Source organism: Amblyomma mixtum, chromosome 10 (genome assembly GCF_055824585.1).
Source record: "Amblyomma mixtum isolate Tamu chromosome 10, ASM5582458v1, whole genome shotgun sequence".
NCBI classification, from domain to species: Eukaryota; Metazoa; Arthropoda; class Arachnida; order Ixodida; family Ixodidae; genus Amblyomma; species Amblyomma mixtum.
In genome coordinates, this window is record NC_143021.1 from 49,305,642 (window position 1) to 49,324,754 (window position 19,113).

At 48.0% G+C, this 19,113-nt stretch overlaps 1 protein-coding gene across 1 annotated transcript in view; it reads right to left on the reverse strand.

Moving 5' to 3' along the window:
- Positions 1 to 19,113, reverse strand: part of LOC149325737 (testis-specific serine/threonine-protein kinase 3-like) — a 203,828-nt gene that overhangs the window by 59,974 nt on the left and 124,741 nt on the right. Inside the window, exons 7-8 of the mRNA XM_089562739.1 lie at positions 6,642 to 6,730; positions 1,777 to 1,875 (exon numbers count right to left, since the gene is read on the reverse strand). Of these exons, the coding sequence (XP_089418865.1) occupies positions 1,777 to 1,875; positions 6,642 to 6,730 (188 nt within the window). The remainder of the gene's footprint in view (positions 1 to 1,776; positions 1,876 to 6,641; positions 6,731 to 19,113) is intronic.

Here is a 19,113-nt window from a genome sequence, read left to right on the forward strand (position 1 = left end):
TAGATGTGGAAGATCTGTTCTTTTCTCTACCGCATGTGCCTCTCCTGCAATATGTACAGCAATCCATTGAAGATCAAAATTTCGAGCATGCTTTTCAAGATAGATGCGGAATTTCTACGGCATCCTTTCTGGAACTCCTCACCTTCTATCTCAAGAATACATATGTCTCTTGGGAAAACCAAACAGTCTTGCAAAAGTCTGGCGTGTGTATAGGATCTAATGTAGCCCCGGTGCTCAGCAGCATCTTCCTTAGTCATGTCGACAAGGAAGTGGCGAATGAATTGGCAGGTGGTTTTATACGCATTTTTAGGTATGTTGATGATTACCTTGTGATTGTGAAGTCCCCTCAGGCAGAAACCGTGTCAAGTGTTTTAGATTGTTTTGTAAGGAAAGGGTCCGGACTGAAATTTACGCATGAAATTCCTCAGCATAACACATTACAATTTTTGGACTTACTGCTGGTCTTCGAAAAAGACCACGTGTGCTGGCAATACTCCCCTCGGAGTGAGAAGCCCCTGCTGAACTATAGGTCTTGCCACTCGAAATTAGTAAAAAACGGGATAGTAACAGGGTGCATGAGTATGGCGTTAAAGAAATCCTGTTCTCACAAAATGAAGACTAGCCTCTGCGCCCAGGTACACCGCTGTAAACAGGCCGGTTTCCCAGACTCAGTTCTTGTGTCGTGTGCGGAAAAGATCCTGAAGAAATTGAAAACCTCCGAACGTGACTCTGAGCAGCGCGCCAGTGTGGACGATAGAACAAAGAATATAGCTGTAATGCCGTACGTACATTCCCTTTCGCACAGATTCAAGAAAGTGGGGGCCAAGTATGGTGTCAACGTTGTGTTCTCGGCACCTAATAAGGTAGGCAAAGTGGGGGCAGCTGTTCAAAGGAAGAGGGATGGAATGGGAAAGAAAACAGGGTGTAAAATTAATCATGCAAACAGGTTCGTCTCGTGTAAGGTTGCTGTGGTCTACCAGATTCCTCTGTCCTGTGGCCGTACTTATATTGGCCAGACAGGTCGCTGCATTAATGTACGGCTTTTGGAGCACCAAAATTCTTTGGGTAAGAGTTCAACAAACTTGGCCAAGCATTGTCTCGAGTGTAAGTGCACCCCGTTTTTTGTTGACACCGAAATCTTGTTCATACATAACGATCGTAGCACGAGGGAAGTAGCAGAGGCATTTCATATCTTGAGGAAAGGAAACAGATGTGTCAGCCAGCCTTCAGTAGCATTGTCCTCTAAGGAAATGAAGTTGCTAAACAGTGGTTAGCACCGATAATCACACGTGCCTTTAGGAGACATTTTTATTACCCGATAAGTGTATCTTTGACAAAGCGCATGCGCGCGCTTTCTTGACGCCCTGCCTTGAAAAGCAGCGTGTTTTTCCAATAAACTTAGTTGCAAGTTCAGCGCCGTGTGTGTCTACTCTCCGTTCTCGTCCTGTGTCCTTGCGCTGTTTTTATTACAAAATTTTTTCTGTGTGAGGGAAGTTTACGTCTCTGTCCTAAATTACAAATTTTAAGGATAAGTAAGAGCACGCTTAAGTCTTGCAATGTCATGTAACAGAAAGTCTTTTGGGCGTTTACATTGCCCGTAATTTGCTTATGTAAGCGCAATCGATGGGATTGAATTTCTGCGGCAGTTCGGCGCAGCGTTTAGCGGGTGGATCTTCTTTTCTTTCCGATACGCCAACTTAAAGAAAGAGCAGATCTTTTACTTGAAGCCCGGAAGACGTTGGCAGCAAAAACTGTTCTCTGCAGGCGGCAACGGACCTGTGTCTCCTGCGACGCCTCCTCCTTGATGGCGACGTCTTCCTTGGCCTCCTGGCGCACTGGCTCTCGCAGGCTGCTGCCGCTCTGCTCCGAGCTGCCCTGCAGCCGAGAATATTGTGCGTCTTCACCGCTCCGCACTTTCCAAAAGTCACAGCTCTCGACAACAGCGCAGGGCGGGTTGCGTACCCGCCATCACGTCAGGCTACACGGTATTAACGGATCCCGATTAATATTACTCATCAAAATAAATTGTCGCCAGTGAACCGCACCGTGAAAATCCGCGCCTCCAGACCAATACTATAAACCCCATTCATTCTCAAACTTGGCAAGTGGAAGGAGGCTGCTGCGTGGCAACCTTGGGCAGGCGTCATAGTGTTGAGTGGATCGGAACTAAAACATCGTACTCACCGGCATGTCTTCAAGCAGAACAAAACGCGTCACGGGCTGCTCGCGTTAGAAGGTGCACTTGCCTTAAGGGTATGAAGAGCGCGGTCATTCTCGAATTTCATGGATCCCTCATACCTTTTCTGGCGCAGCGGGTAAGCGATGCTCCACTGCCCCGTAGTGGGAGGCGCTGTCACTAGGGGGGGGGGGGGGGGGGGGGGCTATTCCCGTGGAACCTCGCCAGCAATCATTAAATTAACTTTCCCAGCTGGCCACTTTCTTCACAATGGGGGGGTTGTGATGACGCCACAAGGTCACGTTACCTAGCTTTCCTTAGGGAGCCTTAGCGTTGCGAGTTAAAATTCTGGGGTCCTCTTTGCGGGGGTGCACTTCGCAGAAGTGGACACTATCGGACAACACACAGAAGACCTCACTCTAACAAAGTCCAACTAACGTGCCTCAGTGCCCAGGGTTAGCGTGTCTAACTCGGTCTTCGATTGGCACGGGATCGATTCTCATTTCACCTCAGTTTTCTTCTAACTTCAATCTATATTATTTACTTTACGTTCTCGCACGCCAAATTGACACCTGAGTCAGATTTTGACCTTATATTCTCAATTTATTTGATCTTTTAATCACTTTACAAATCCACCACCCGGTGTGTGACGACTCTACCATTTGGACTTATTTTCTCGCACATCGCTCGCGCTGGCGCCGCCTGGACCTCCACTCAACGGCAGCCTAAGGAAATGGAAGATGCAAGTTGTGCACTGCCCCAATTCTCAGAAGACAAAGCCTTACCGCCACATGCCACGCCTAGTGGTGAGGGGTAATCGAATTTTCAGGAATTAGCCGCGACGCGATGCGATCACCTCCACGTCGACGGCCGTGACGTTGCGCGAGATGGTTGCCTGTATAGGCGCGCCAAGAATTTGATGTTCAGTAAGCTGATGAATGGTATCAAGGAAAACTTTAAGCAAAAGAAAGAGGGCATAGAGAAGAAAAACCATTGACGAGCGAGAACTTGTAACTCGACACAACAAAGTCGGAATCATTCGCAATAACTAAAATGAACTAAAGCCCATATCAGGAGCGAAAAGCGTATGAAACAGGCCATCAGAGAATTGAGTATAAAAAACCGAACAACCAAACAACGAGAAAGTTCAAAGAAACAAACGCGGGAAACTTGGAACAACGGCCTTCATCTGGCACTAAAAAATGCACCTGTTTCTTTAGGACGAAAACTGACGCCCTTTCTCACGAAAGAACTAGAACTTGCAAATCAACAGAGCTTCCACAACTTCCAGGCGAGCCTGACAGAAGTGCGCCCTGTTACCAGAGTCTTAGAAGCAAAGAAAAATTAACACTTTCGTTTGCACGTTCTGGATTGCAAAGACATGATCGAGCCATAATTGGAGCCCAGGACAATAGCATGTCCTCTCAGCCTGTCGTTCAGACTATCCTCTGCCTGGTTTCTGAAAATGGTCCCATAGCAGAGAGCAGTGCTGAGGGGGCTGAGACCCACAACCAGTATTGAAAGAGACCTGAGAAACCTTTGCTAGAATGTAGGGACAGCATGAATCCGAAGCAGGCTACTATTTTTTATTCTTCTCGTCAGTGGTGGGCGGAACATTTGTCCTTAATGACATAGTTCCTTAATGACATAGTTCACAACGTACCGGTTAAAATACGGCTTTTCGCAGACGATTGCATAATTTATCAAGAAATTTCTAGCCCTGAAGATCAACTCCTTTTAAGCGATTCACTGTCTGCAGTAGAAAAATGGTGCTCCACGTGGCAAATGACTTTGAATTCCAGCAAGACAGTAGCAATGACTGTGACACGTAAAAAGAATCCTTTAAGTTTTACATACCGTATAGCCAATGAGCCCCTCTTAGTTGTCAACGCTTTTAAATACTTAGGAATTCAGATAGCCTCAGACCTTCGATGGAACGAGCACATATCGTATATAGAAAAAAAAGCTCTAAGACAACTGCACTACTTGAGAAGAACGCTGGCACAATCCACACAAGAAATAAAGCTTTTAGCTTATAAAACATTTGTTCGGCCAATGTTGAAATATGCTGCGGCAGTGTGGGATCCCTGGACCGAAAGTAACAAACTTAAAATAGAAAATGTCCAACGCAAAGCTGCTAGGTTTATTTTTAATTCTTACACTTGGAATATTTCCCCAACAGCCCTACTGCAAACCGCAGGACTTGAGCAGCTGGCCATGCGTCGTCATCGTGCAAAATTAAAGTTATTCTATCTGTATTATCACAATAAACTAACAATAGAGGAAGGAATTTTAGTTGAGCACTCATCTCGACGCCCTACGCGCTCTTACCATACTAAGAAAGTTACCGCGTTTTCATGTAAAACAAATGTTTTTAAGTACTCGTTCTTTCCTCATACTATCACTAAGTGGAATGGTTTACCTGCTGAGGTTGTCAATTGCGAATCGGTCAATTTATTTTTACAAGCTCTGAAGGATGTATAGGGCTCTTATGTATCCTTGTTTTGGGCCAAGTCCGATCCCTTCGTTTGCTGCCAGGTTCGATGTAATTACATGTGCTCTGCCTTTGTATTCAATTTTGTGTTGTATGTTCTGATTTTTGCTCTGTTCGCTATCTGCTTCTTTTGCAATGTACTTGTCATTTTTTATCAATATGTTTGTACCCCGCTCCTGCCTAAGGCCTGTAACACAGGCCGGCAGTATTTGCTAAATAAATAAATAAATAAATAAATAAATAAATAAATAAATAAATAAATAAATAAATAAATAAATAAATAAATAAATAAATAAATAAATAAATAAATAAATAAATAAATAAATAAATAAATTTCTTCTCGTATCGTTTTCAAAATTTAACTGTGGTTTCTTATGAAGAATCATTGAAATGTTTCCTGAAACTCGAGGAGAAGAAAAAAGAAGACATGGCAGCCCTACACGAAGGCTGGAAGAAAAGAAGACACTCGTGCCGTCACACCGTAAGCTGGTCTACAGCTGGCCACTCATTTGCATGGCTGCACAACGACGAGCACGCTGTCAGATCGCGGTCATCGTTTGATACAGGTCCGTGATGAAGTGAGCAAACAACGAGCTTGAAAAATGATTTATGCTCTTATAAAATGATATGTGCAACTGACCGCAAGTCAATTTCTCTCTCTTCTTATTTATTTCCGTTTCCACCAGCGCTCGAATTCCTAGAGACCCCTCTTGGATGGAGCCAAACTTAAAGCTCTGGATAAGACCTAAGTGAACAAGAACACCCATACTCTTGAAAAAGACGAAGATGACCATGCGTTTGTGCTTTACCTGGCTGACTTCGGACTTTTTGCCACTGCTCCCGTCGTCCCAGCCTTTCAATAAACCCCCGCCTTACATTTTGTGGACATTCCGGATAGCAGCCCTGGGACTCTAGAGCCGTACTCTTCTGACACCTATGATGTGTTACGACGTTCACCATGCAAGTGGGCCTAGTTGTTATGTGCGCCGGCTTCCTTCACCAACGAGACCCGGCTATCTTCAGCAGGAGCGATGAGCAGTGTCGAAGATTGGCTCACGGCTTACGAGCGCATGATCCTTTGCAACAAATTGGATGGTGCCACAAAACTAAATAACGACATTTTTATCTCATCGGTGTGGATAATGTGTGCTATCGGAACCATGAGGCGGCCATTCGAAATTGGTTTGCCGTCAACACGAACTTCTCCGAAGTTTTCGGTCATCCGGTCGTCCGGAAACTCCGCATTTAACAACGCTTGCGCTCACGGCGTCAATAGGTTTGCGATGGCTTCACAAGCTACATCAAAGATGTCCTTAACCTATGCAAACATGTAAACCTCCACATGTCGGAAGATGAGAAAATCAAACACATTTTAAGGGTATTGACGACGCCGCCTTTCAAATCCTGTTAGCGCCCAACTTGCACACCATTGCTACAGGCTCTGCCAACGCTTCGAGGAAATGCGCATGGAGAGGACTCCGACTCCTCAGCACCCCAGCCAGGTTCAGTCACTTGCTAGGCTGACGCCACCAGCTGACACCGCGGTGTTGCAACAGATCAAAATTTGTTCGAGAGGAGGTGGCACTTCTGCTCTCTCCTATGGGAAGCAGATGCTTCGTCACAGGCTTCCTGTTTTACTGAATCAGCACTCACGCAATAGCCGGAAAGATTTTACAGTTGTTTCCGTACAATTTCGTAAATGTTTTTATTAGCAGTTTGTCTATGTCCTCATTTAGTGCCTTGTACATGGTGTGCTTTGATTTCCTTTGTGATTTAACTCAAATTTCATTCAATTTTGATTTATTGACGCAAAAATTCAGTCAGTTGATTTATCCTGCGCTGCCAAATACCGTCAGAAAGGGGGCAGTCGCCCCGTCAAGCTGCTCTCCGAAGCAGCTTTTTCGCGGCTGCTCCTTGTAAGCATCACACACTTGCATGTGTGATGCGTACATTAGGCGGCTTTGCACCCACCTGGTTTTCGGCGTCTCCTGCTTTGACCTTGGGCTCGGCCTCCGCGCCTTCGTCACCGGGAGCCGCCTGCTGCTCTGCCTCGGGCGCTTCTGCGAGCGGCATCCGTTTCACAGTGACGGTAACAAGCCTCTGGGTTTGACGCGCAACATAAATGCGCTTCTAAAAAATTGGCAAGTATTTCAAAGCAATCCATACTTACGGTGGTTAAGCAGCTTTCTTGCTTATCATTCCCTTATTCATTGACACTGTAATGTCAGCTGCACTTCAGGACACTTCTAACTCGTTATCAACACATACAGCCGTGGCTGAATGTGTTGAAAACGGAGTTGATAGGAGTACCGTGATCGAGCTCCAGGGCAGGTGGGGCTCGTGATCACGCAGTGATAAAGCGAGGGCCGCCATGACCCGTCACCGTGGCTGCGTGGTTAAGGCGCACGTATACCGAGTTGGAGTGCCCGGGTTCGAGCCCGACCACGGCGGCCGCGTTTCGGTGGAGGCGGAACTCAAAAGGCGTCCGTGTACTGTGTGATGTCAGTGCACTTTAAGGGTCCCCAGGTCGCCAAAATTGTTCCGGAGGCCTCCACTACGGCTCTCTTCCTTCTTTCACTCCCACCTTCCTCCCTTTCCTTACGGCGCGGTTCAGGTGTAAATCGAGATAAGTGAGACAGATTTACTATTTACCGCCATGCCGCCTTCGCAGAAGCGCTTTAACCCTCGAGTGTCCGCGCCAAGTCGAGCCCCCAAAATGAAGAAACAACGTGGCCAGCGAATGCACCAGTGAGCACAAGATCATTGTTTATGATTCCATTCTAATAATGGAGACAGTGCTCGCTGGCAAGAAATGATGCAGAAATCAATGCCTAAGCACCTTATCTTTTCGAGTACAGGACGCACAGTTTCTATTGCCGAAGAATGGCGACTCAGGCTAGCTGGATCTAACGCATCTTGAAAGGAAAAACCAGCACACACGTACGAACGACATAGGTGACTAGGAGAACTTGTATTGTCCACCCTTCTCTTGCAACCATGTGCGTTGGTTTTGTTTTCAAGATGAACAGTTTCTGCAGACTGTAACGATGTTTCCGCCAGTGAATCAAAAGAACCAACTAGCCCTTCTTCAGGAGAGCAAGTTGGTAGTAGCAAGTTGGCAGTTCACAGTTGATAGTAGCGCTCGTGAATGTCTTATGTGTCCTTTTTTCTTTCCCGTCCCCGTTTTTTGCACTAACTTTTTCACAAAATAGCCCTTCTTTCATGTTTAATAATTCTTGTCATTAGATCTTAAAAGCGGATGCTGGTAAATCGAAGCGGACTGGAGATACCGAGAGAAGATGTTTTGTGGTGACGGACGCTCTGTACTAGTTTAAGGTGCTCCCATTTGTTCTGTGCTCAGCGCCGACCACATTGCAACGCATGATGGACAGCGTTCTCTCCGGCTTGAAGTGGCAGTCCTGCCAGGTGCACCTGGATGATGTCACTTTACCAAGATCAAAGAAGCGTTTCTGCTTGTCGCGTCATCACTGTTGCGGCCTGAGATCTTGAGTAACTCTCATGAAGCAGCCGTACACTCGAAGGGATTGGACAAAAGTACTAGCGACCCAAGTTACTCCCATCAGTACGAGCCTACATAAAAACATGCGGCGACTGTCAACGTCAGCATCTCCTGCATTGAAGCGAAACAGAACTGCGCGAAGACGACGGGACAAAAGAAGGCACGAATACACACACACAAAGCGCAGACTTCTAACTGACTTTAATTTAGCGAAAACAGGGTGCTTATAAAGGCTGTCACAACAAACAAGGAGACAAGCAGAAGCAAAGGCAACGTGCGTTTGGCAATGACAGTGTCAAAAAGACCACGTGTGGTTACGACCTATGAAAAGCTCGGATATGTCCATCTAAGAAATCGATCTCTTGCGTTGAAAGAGATAAAGAAGGCGCGCTAACACACTTATCGCCCATTTTGGAAATGAAATAAGCCTCTATAACTTCTCTTTCGGATTTTGTTTTGGCCTTAGAAAGAAACTTTGTTTTTTCCAGGTACGGAGAACAGGGGACATCAGCTACTGAGGGATCGCCTGTGTTCCAAAGCGCGCTCATTAAAACAACGGCCAGTCTGGGCTACGTAGGAAGGCCCACACGACAGAGGTATTTCATGAACAACTTCGGAAACACATTTTGTGAACTTGTTCCGGTGGTTCTTCTTGCAAGCGGGGGGTTCCTTTCTTGTTCCACTCAGTAGAGGGCAGACTTTTTTCAGTTTGTAGGGTGCCGAAAAAACGACGCGAATCCCATACCTTTCCGCTACCTCCTTGATGTTATGGGAAAGACAATAAGAATACGGCGTAACAAATGGTGGCTTGGGTTCCGAGCATCTTTTATCTTTTTCACGTGAAGATTTTAGCCTTTGAAGCAGGCTTTTGCAGGGGCCAAGAAGTAGATGACGTGGATAGCCAGCAGAAAGAAGGCGCTCAACTTGACATTGAAAACTGGATGACATGGTGTGGGTACAGGATTTCTGCAGGGCAGAGGCAGGCAGACATGATGATGCCACGTTTTACTAGCTTGGTATGAGCGCTTTTATAATGTAGTAGACTTTTGTTCGACCTTTGGCTGTACGACCAGCAAACGTGGGCATCAGTGAAGTGCAGATTTAAGGTCTGCGCTTTTTGTGTTTGTATTCGTGCCTTCTTTTATCCCGTCGTCTTCGCGCAGTTCTGTTTCGCTCTAAACATGAACCGACTAGCCCAACATCATTGAAACCGGTTGGATTTCTTCACCCCGTCGATCGACCGAAGTCCCCTTTCCACCAAGTGGACATGGACCTCCTTGGTCTTTTTACGACCTGCTCCTCCTCTGGAAAGCGCCGGATACTCGTTGCGACCGACCACCTCACGCGGCACGCTGAGACCACGTCCCTTGTCAAAGGTACTGCTGTCGAAGTAGCGCAGTCATGTGTCGGCAACAATGTCTTGCATCATGGAGATCCCGCTGCTGTTGTTACTGACCGAGGGACTGACTTCACGGCCCGCTTAACTCAGTCCGTGATGACTCTGACGCACACCAGCCATCGCCGTGCTACGGCATATCACCCTTAGACAAACGGGTTGGTAGAGCGACCCAACCTCACACTAGCCCACATGTTTTCTAAGAATATTGCCGTAGAGCATCGAAGCTTTGAACACCGTTCTGCCGTGGTTTACGCTTGCGTACAACACTGCCATGCAGGAGACAACCCGACTGACCACATTTCATCGGCAGGTGACCACTCCGTTGTTGCTCGCTGACCCCTACTGCGACTCTGAGGCTGACCTCGACGTAGACACCTTCGTTCAGCGTGCTGAGGAAGCACGCCTGCGAATGAATCGTGAACAGAAGACTGACGCCGCTAGGTCAGACGCCATTTCGTCAGTTAGGCGCCTGCCGACTTGGTTTCGCAATGTTGCTGCGCAGATACTTGGACCTTTACGAACTAGTAGGCCGCATCCGCAATGTGACGTATGCAGTTGCTCCCACCCCTGCGGCTTGTTCGTCTTGATAGTCGCACAGTAATGACGTCGTGCACATTGTTCGCATGAAGATTTTCCACGATAGGTGAGCTGACTGAACTGCTGTAACCTGCAGCTGCGTCCTACGCTTTCGCTGACTCTTCCCTGCTAGACGCATTGTGTCGATGCTTCAGAAGATGGGGGTAGGGATGCACGCCACTGTAGACGAAGTAGCGCATGCATTTGGTTGTGTTGGCAGAAGTTGGTTGTGTGATTAAAAAATAAAGTCGGGCTAGTTGGTGCGTTTGATTCACAGACTACGACATATTACTAGCGCTTTGGGACCCCTTTGGGACTGCCGCAGTTTTAAGGCGGAAGCCTTTAATGCCTCATCGTTGTCAGCAGGAGTTGTCGACAGAAATGTAACACGCTTTTCAATTGGTCGAAACGGTCGTGACGTTTCCTCGTAGGGAGATAGAAGTGGTGCTGACGCACTCCCTACGAGGAAGTGAGCACAGATTGTTAAAAACAGGTCGTGACGGTCAAAGTGCGCGAATTTCAAACTAGTAAGTAAGCATGCTACCAAGCATGCAGCTCCAGCTCCTTCACTCCAGCTCCTTCCCGCCCCTGCGGAACCCTGCAGGGACCGAGAAGAGAAGCTCGAGCCGCTGACGCAGCGATAGCTCCAACAAAAAGGTGAGCTGGCCAGCAGAGGCCTCCCAATCTATTGACGCTCGAGAGAAGGAATTTCAGATCCAACTGCAATCCCGAGACAAAGAAATTGCCAGCCTTAAAAAAGAGTGGGCTGTAATGAAACGCCTGCTACAAGCGCATCAGGTACAGACTGCCACTGCGGCTAGAATGCCACCCACCGCGTCCCAGGATTCGACCAATAATGCGATGGAAACAGACGCCATTTGCCCCACTCCCTCTACCGTGTCCCAGTCTTCGGCCCATAACGCGACGGACACAGACGCCAGAATAGCAACTAAGAGACCGCTTCCTACAAAAGAAGGCGAGGAATCCAAAAGAAAGGCCGAGGCTTCGGAAGCCGACACCCCGAAGCCGTCGAAAGCGCCTACCAAACTCCGGGCAGACATCAATACTCTGTCAGAGAGAACTAGCGCGATATCAACAAAACAAGCAACCTTCCAAGGCGTCGTTACTACCAAATTTGCAGAGATAGATATTCGCTTTGCAACACTAGAGGGTCAGGTATCCCAAATAGCCACCTGCATGCAGCAAATAATGGATAGGCTTACAACCATCGAGGCCCGCCTACCCCCCATCTTGGATCTGTCCACGACGCCACAACCATCTATAACCCAACATGGCACCACGCCAAAAATTTGAAATTTGGCAATGGAACTGCAGAGGCTTCCGCAGCAAGTGGGCCCACTTGCAGCTCCACATCCAACAAGCACCGTCTGTTCCAACCCCAGACGTGATTGCATTGCAAGAAGCTAGCGGCAGGGCTACACTGCCAGGCTATAAAGCATATCTGCCACCTCATTATAATACTAGTAACGCAGCCGGCTCCTTCACAGCCACTCTGGTGCATAGAAATATCACCGCAATTCAACCTTTTATCAATGATTCGGAAGAAGATTAAACCCTACTTGAAATAGTACCAAGGCAAAAAGGAGACTCAAATCTCTTCATCCTTAATGTATACAACCCGCCCAGAAACAAAGGCAATGGACTCCCACACTTGTTGATAAACACAGTAAAGCTGGCTGCTAGGGCTCAACTAATAATTGTGGGAGACTTCAACGCTCAACACCCAGCATGGGGATATACCAAAGCAACTCCGAAAGGGAACGTGCTCTGGCAAATCATACAATCACTAGGGCTCACAACGCTAAACAACCCGAGCGACCACACACGCATGGGTAACAGTGTATGTGTAGACACATCTCCAGACTTATCCCTCTCTAAAAACGCCAAGGACGCAAAGGGGGTCAACACCGGGCGAAACCTTGGTAGTGATCACTTCATCCTTAGCATCACCTTCCCCACGACAAAACTTAAAAACAAAGCAAAAGAAATACGAACCACGAATTGGGACAAGTTCAGGCAACTTCGCAACAAAACAGCTCCAAAGGAGATCTCTAACCTTAGCGACTGGGTTATATCCCTGAATGAGGATGTCAGCTCCACTAGCGTTGTGGTGCCAGTTGAGAAGGAGGAGCAGATTGCAGACTCAAAACTCTTACACCTGTGGCAGGCACAAAAAGGCCTCCAAAAACTCTGGAAGAAGCAAAAACACAAGCGACTACGCAAAAAGATCGCTGAAATCGAGAGGCGAATCGAGGAACATACACTTACTCTCCAAACACAACAATGGAACCAAATATGTGAAAGCGTCACTGGACAGCTCGGAAATAAGAAGACATGACATCTTCTAAGACACCTGCTCGACCCAGAACAAACACGTCCCGTGCAACAAAGTGAACTGTACAGACTCATACATGAATATGAGGGTACAACTGAAGACCTAATCAAAGGTTTAGGAGAACGTTATCTAAATAATAGTACCACACAACCAGACTACCGGGGGACTCCTAATCCAAATTTAGACGCAGACATCACAGACGCAGAGGTCTGGTACGCAATTGGAAAACTGCGGACATCTGCGGCAGGACCAGACAAGGTAGCAAATAAGACAGTAAAATTCACAGGTTCTTCTTCTTCTTCTTTGCACCAGAGGTGCCCCGCCAGAGACGGTTGGTAACTCAAAGACTGAAGCTTATTTCTTCGCACCAGGGGTGCCCCGTCAGAGACGGTCTTGTGGTCAGTTGACACGCAGGGATAAAAAAGGGAATAACTGAAGATTTATATACAAATATTTACAGAATATACCAGTTAGATACAACAGCAAAAAGACAAACAACCAAAAGGTGGATCTGGCTAATACTAGGGGAGGCCCCTACTCGGCGTTGCCGAAGATGCGTAGCATCTCCCGTTAGCGCAGAACCCCGCTTCCGGCTCCGGGGCCCAGTTTTAAAGCCCTAAAGGCCCAGCCCACATTCGGTAACTTCCAATCATGTTGCGCTCTTAACATGGTTGGTTCATCCAGGGCATGGCCAGCCCTCCAGCTTCCGTAAGGTAGAGCGCTCTCTCCACCCCAAAATAAAACAAAAACACAATTATACATTCGTGCCAGAACGTGCGCGAATCGGTTCCGCGGGGCGGGTGGACACCCGTACTTCCCGGCGCGTTCGCGAGCGGCCGCGTTCCAAGAAAGGAGACGCTCCGCTTTGAGTGCCCGCAGCCGCGCTCCAATGACCCCCGCGAACACTACCGATCCCTTACAAAGACTCTCAGGAACTTAGACGCAACGTCGATCGCGGCGGTTACAGACCTTATGAACAAATACTGGCATGCAGGCAACATACCACAAGAGTGGAAACACGTGAAAATCGCTTTTATTCCTAAAGTGGGTAAGAAACTCAGCACTGAGAATCTACGCACAATTTCATAAACATCATGCCTAGGCAAACTCATGGAGCACGTCATCCTCAATAGGCTCCAAAACTATGCGGAGGACATGAACCTCCTACCTGAAACAATGTTAGGATTCAGGGCCCAACTATCTACCCAGGACATACTCTTGCAGCTTAACAAGGACGTAATTGAAGCTGACGAGGGAACAGGAACGAAAGCAATATTGGGTTTAGACCTTGTTAAAGCTTTCGACAACGTCACCCACAAAGCCATTTTGACAAACTTGTCAGAAATCAACCCCGGAGAAAAGACGTACAACTACATCCGATCCTTCCTCACTAACAGAACAGCAGTGATAACGGTCGGAACAATAGAGTCTGCCCCAATCACACTAGGAAGTAAAGGAACGCCACAGGGCTCCGTCCTGTCCACTTTCCTTTTTAACCACTCCCTCATCAAAATTCCCCCCAAACTGGCACAAATACCAGACCTACATCACACGTTCTATGCAGATGACATCACACTTTGGGTAACCAAAGGATGCGAAGGCTACATAGAAGACACACTCCAAGCAGCAGTGGACATCATTGAGGCATGCGCATGGGAATCCGGCCTCACTTGTTCTGAGCAAAAATCTCAACTCTTCGTGATCCGTCGTAAACAAAGAGGTAGGCGTACCACGATATCTCCCCCGCAAATAAACGTCTATGTTAATGGACGATCTGTCAAGGAGGTACAAACCATGAGAATACTGGGGTTGTTTTTACAAACAAATGGAAAGAATACTGACACACTCAGTAAGCTAAAACGCACGGTAGAAGAGAGGGCGAGATTAATCCGCCGCATAGCTAACCGCAGACAAGGGGTGAGGGAAAGAGATTTATGCCAACTAGTGCAGGCCTTTGCGCTAAGCAGGATACTCTATGCCACCCCTTATCTCAAATTTTCGAAAGCAGAACAGGACAAATTGGATAGCATGATACGGCAGGCCTATAAGGCTGCGTTAGGACTGTAGAAGAACGGTAGATTGGGCGAGTTGGTGTTCCATGGCGACAAGTACATATAAACAGCGCTAAACGACAGGACGAGATAGAGGAGTAGACAAACACGGCGCTGAACTTACAAGTTGTAAGTTCAGCGCCGTGTTTGTCTACTCCTCTATCTCGTCCTGTTGTTTAGCGCTGTTTATATGTACTTGTCGCCATGCGTTAGGACTCCCACTAAATGCCTCAACCGAAAGGCTTATGAGGTTAGGAATACATAACACCTACAATGAACTGAAAGAAGCCCATTTAATGGCTCAAACAGCGCGATTAGCCAATTCCAGAACTGGCAGGAGTATTCTTACCAGGCTCGGAATTAACTTTGAACCTACGAATAACGATGCTAAAGTAGACTTACCCCGCGACTATAGGACGGGCCTACTAATCAAACCACTCCCCAAAAACATGCACCCCTTACACCATGAGGGTAGAAGACAAGCACGAGCCAAAGCCTTACATAACAAATACAGACAGTGCGCTGGAACACTTTATGTAGATGCGGCAGATTACAAACATACCAATGCCTTTGCAATTGTGGTTGTGAACGAGAATGGTGACCACATCGTCTCGGCAACAATCAAAACGAAATCCTCTGAAACGGCAGAAGAGGCGGCTATAGCCCTCGCCCTAGCGCATACCCAAGGGAGCATCATCCTCAGTGATTACAAAATGGGTATCAATAATTTCGCTAAAGGGCGAATTACAAACACCTCCCTTAGAATCCTTAACGCAACCAAATTCTCACCAAATTATTCCGAATTGATATGGGTCCCAGCCCATTCGGGGAACCCGGGGAACGAGGCAGCCCACAATAAAGCCCGAGGTTTCGTCGACCGGGAAATGGATGAGTCTGGCTCCCTGAATTTCACGAAGGACTCCATGATCACATATCATGATCTCACCAATCATTTTAAACTAGAGAGGAGAATTTCCCCCCCTCCAGACAAAATACTTACTAAAGAACAAGAGGTTACGTGGCGTCGTCTACAGACGAGATTGATACGCACCCCATCACTCCTCGCGCACATTTTTCCAGATCTTTACAACCCAAACTGCAAACACTGTGGCCAACGTGCTACCTACGATCACATCCTGTGGGACTGCAAAATAGAGCCACCTCCGGGTGATCTAGTTACAGCTCCTTCTCTCGAGCGGTGGGAGACCGTGCTGGCTAGCTCTGACCCCAGAACGCAAGTTTTGGCGGTGGAGTGGGCTGACAAAGTCGTCGAGGGTCATGTACTCTCGACCACTTGACGCGACCTCTTGCCAAGCTCTTTCCGGCGAATAAAATGTTTTACACTCCAAGCATGCAAGCATGCAACCAATAAAAGGGATCGTATAGTGATGCTCTAAGTAAGTGGGAATGAGTTTAGTTCATTGCTTAATCGCCCAATTAGCCTAATTGACCTTTTTAGTCAGGCCATATAAATAAATAAAACCGAACCGGAAATTGGTCGAGTTCGGGAATCCAACCCCGGTCCCCGGAGTGCGAGACCAGCATGCGAACCGCTCTGCCATGCCAGCTCGATGGTTTAGAATCAACAAAGGCGCGTCTAGTGAATACGGTGTCTTTGTTCACTCCCATCTTCCTCCCTTCCGGCGAGGTTCCTAAACGGCGAGGTTCAGGTGTGCACCGAGATAGGCGAGACAGATACATTTTCTTTCCTCAAAAACCAATTTACCGACAAGCAAGGCGTAGAACCGAACGGGCGATGGCGTTCTATGGACTCCCTGGCAGCGTTGCAAGACGCTGTCGCGTTTCACTCTTAGAGGCGAAGCTTAACATCTTAACAACACATCAGTGACACATGCAGCAACAGCTCGCTTAAGGCTTTCGCCTCACCGCACTTTAGGTCAACATTGTGCCCCCCTGAATTTTTTCGGCTCTGCTACGCTGATTCTCTTCGGCGTTTTAAGTTACAATATTCACACTATCAATCAAATGATGAAGAAATGCGGAGAATATAAACGACCACTTTCTGGTTTCGTTCGTGGGCTTTAACGTCCCAAAGCGACTCAGCCTATGAGAGACGCCGTGGTGAAGGGCTCCGGAAATTTCGACCATCTGGGGTTCTTTAACGTGCACGGCCTTCGTCGAAATTCCACCGCCGCGGCCGGGTTCGTACCCGCGCATTTCGGGTCAGCAGCCGAGCACCATAACCACTGAGCCACCACGGCGGCCCGAACAAACCCTTCTGTAGCCTTCATTGATTACGAGAAAGCATGTGGCTCAGTGGAAACCTCAGCAGTCATGCAAGCATTGCGGTATCACAGCGTAGAAGATTGTATGGAGCGCTCTGTGAAGGCCTTGTGTCCTACAGCCTCTCAGCTCTTGATGGTATTTCGCAAACAAATATTAAAATCCTTGAAGCTATGCAGGCTAAAGCCCTGCGAATCTGCCTCGGCCTTCCCGAAAAAAATCTCTGCCTCTCCCGTAAACGAGAGTAGAGTAAGCATGAAATGTTTACGAGCCTAATGTCATTTCGGTGGACACCCGAACCGCACCGTATATGAAGGGAGGAACGCCACCACCCGTTCAGCGCGATGCCTTGCCATTTGAACGCAAGGTTTTTTGAGGAAAGGAAATGGCGCAGTAATTCTCTGCCATCTCGGTGGAAACCCGAACCGCACCGTAAAGGAAGGGAGGAACGCCACCACCCGTTCGGCGCGATGCCTTGCCCTTTGAACGCAGCGCTTCTCCCCCGGGCCCCTGTGCCCCTGCGCGGCTTTGCTTCGATGCGCGAAGCCCCTAAGATATCACGTATGACAACGAAGTGTAACGTGGCATTTATGTGTTTTTTTTTGCACGCGATATTAGAAATCGGAAATTATAATTCTATGCATTATCAAACCCACAGCTCCACTGATATCTTGATAAACATTGAGAAGGCACTGGCAGCAGTTATTTTTTGTCTCGTTTGGAGACCAACCGGCGCTTGCATGCCGGTCGCTTAGGAGGGCTTAGAGAGTCTCGTTAAATCTCGTTAAAGATCTCAGGAGTATCTGTTCTCGCTTCGGCGAGCGCGGTTCCGGCCGCCTTTTTTTTGAGCAGCGTCCGCTCCGGCGGACGCAGTTGTTGCTGCGACGCGCGTCTTTTCTTTCCTTTTTCTCTTTCCTCTGATCTTATGACTCTCCTCTATCTGCACGTGGCAGCGGTGGTGGCTTGGCTAGAGCCAGTAGCAGGCCCGTGCAATTTCCTCTTCATCCTTCTCTCAGTCACAACAACAACAACAACAAATCTCGTTAAGTCTCGTACGGTGCCCGGATGTTCTCGTTTCAGAGCCCGGATTACTGGAATTCAGTGCCCGGATGAGTGGATTTCAGTGCCCGGATGACTGCAATTCAGTGCCCGGATGAGTGGATTTCAGTGCCCGGATGAGTGGATTTCAGTGCCCGGATGATGGCTCTCGGTCTCGGCGTGACGTCACCACACTGCCGACAACGGGAGCTAAAAGCATTTCATGCTTAATACCGCCACAGTGGGTAGTGTAGCTGAAAGCAGACGTCTATCTGTATCAGTGCTTTTAACCCAGGAGCTCCTTCGTGCCCAGGTGCAGTTTGTGGCTCGCGTACTCAATCATCCACTCGCTGAGTACTGCATGGAGGAAGTTTCTGACATTCTCCCATCACAGTACCGGCGCCCTGTCACAACCTCCACCGCACCTTGGAGGTGCACAGCATGGCAAATCAAGACCACAATCCCTGGAATTAAAAAAAAACACACACCCCCGATACTGCACTTAGATACTTTGCACTTGAGCACATTCATGGATGCTATAGTCCGTACCGCCACATCTACACTGATGGTTCTGGCACATCCTTATCATCAGCGATTGGCGTCTAGATTCTGTCAACGCGCATCACAATTTCAGCGACACTCAGTCACCGCACCTCGACTACTGCTACCGAGCTGGCTGCTCTGCGGGCTGCATTTACTTACATTCTTCAACAACCGCCAACAGCATGGGTTATCCTTAGTGACTCCCGCGATGCACTACAATCGATAAAGTCATCAGGAAGCCTTCAGGACCAGATCGTCGATGACTTGAACAGGTTACGCACCGAGGCCTGAGAGCTACGTCACCGTGTTGTGGTTCAGTGGTTACCCGGTAACTGCGGCCTCGCAGGCAATAATCGTGCTGATGGTGATGAGGTCGGCGCATGGCGACACCTTGCTTCTACCATACCCTTTTCTCGTAGTGATGGCGCGAGACTTCTCGCTACTGAATCATGGCAGATGCAACACTCTTTGTGGTGTGATCCGTGGTGTCCATACAGACCCCTCCTCCGCATCGACCCCACTTGTGAATTCCGCACTCCACGAAATTTAGATAGCCGTGACTGTAATTGCCTGCACCGAATTCGTGGGGACGTTGCCTTTACTAAATCCTATCTTTATAAAATTTATGTATAATGTAGCCCTCTGTGCTTGACATGTGGCGTGCGCGATGATCTTCAGCACTTAATCTGCCGCTGCCAAATATTTAATACCCATCG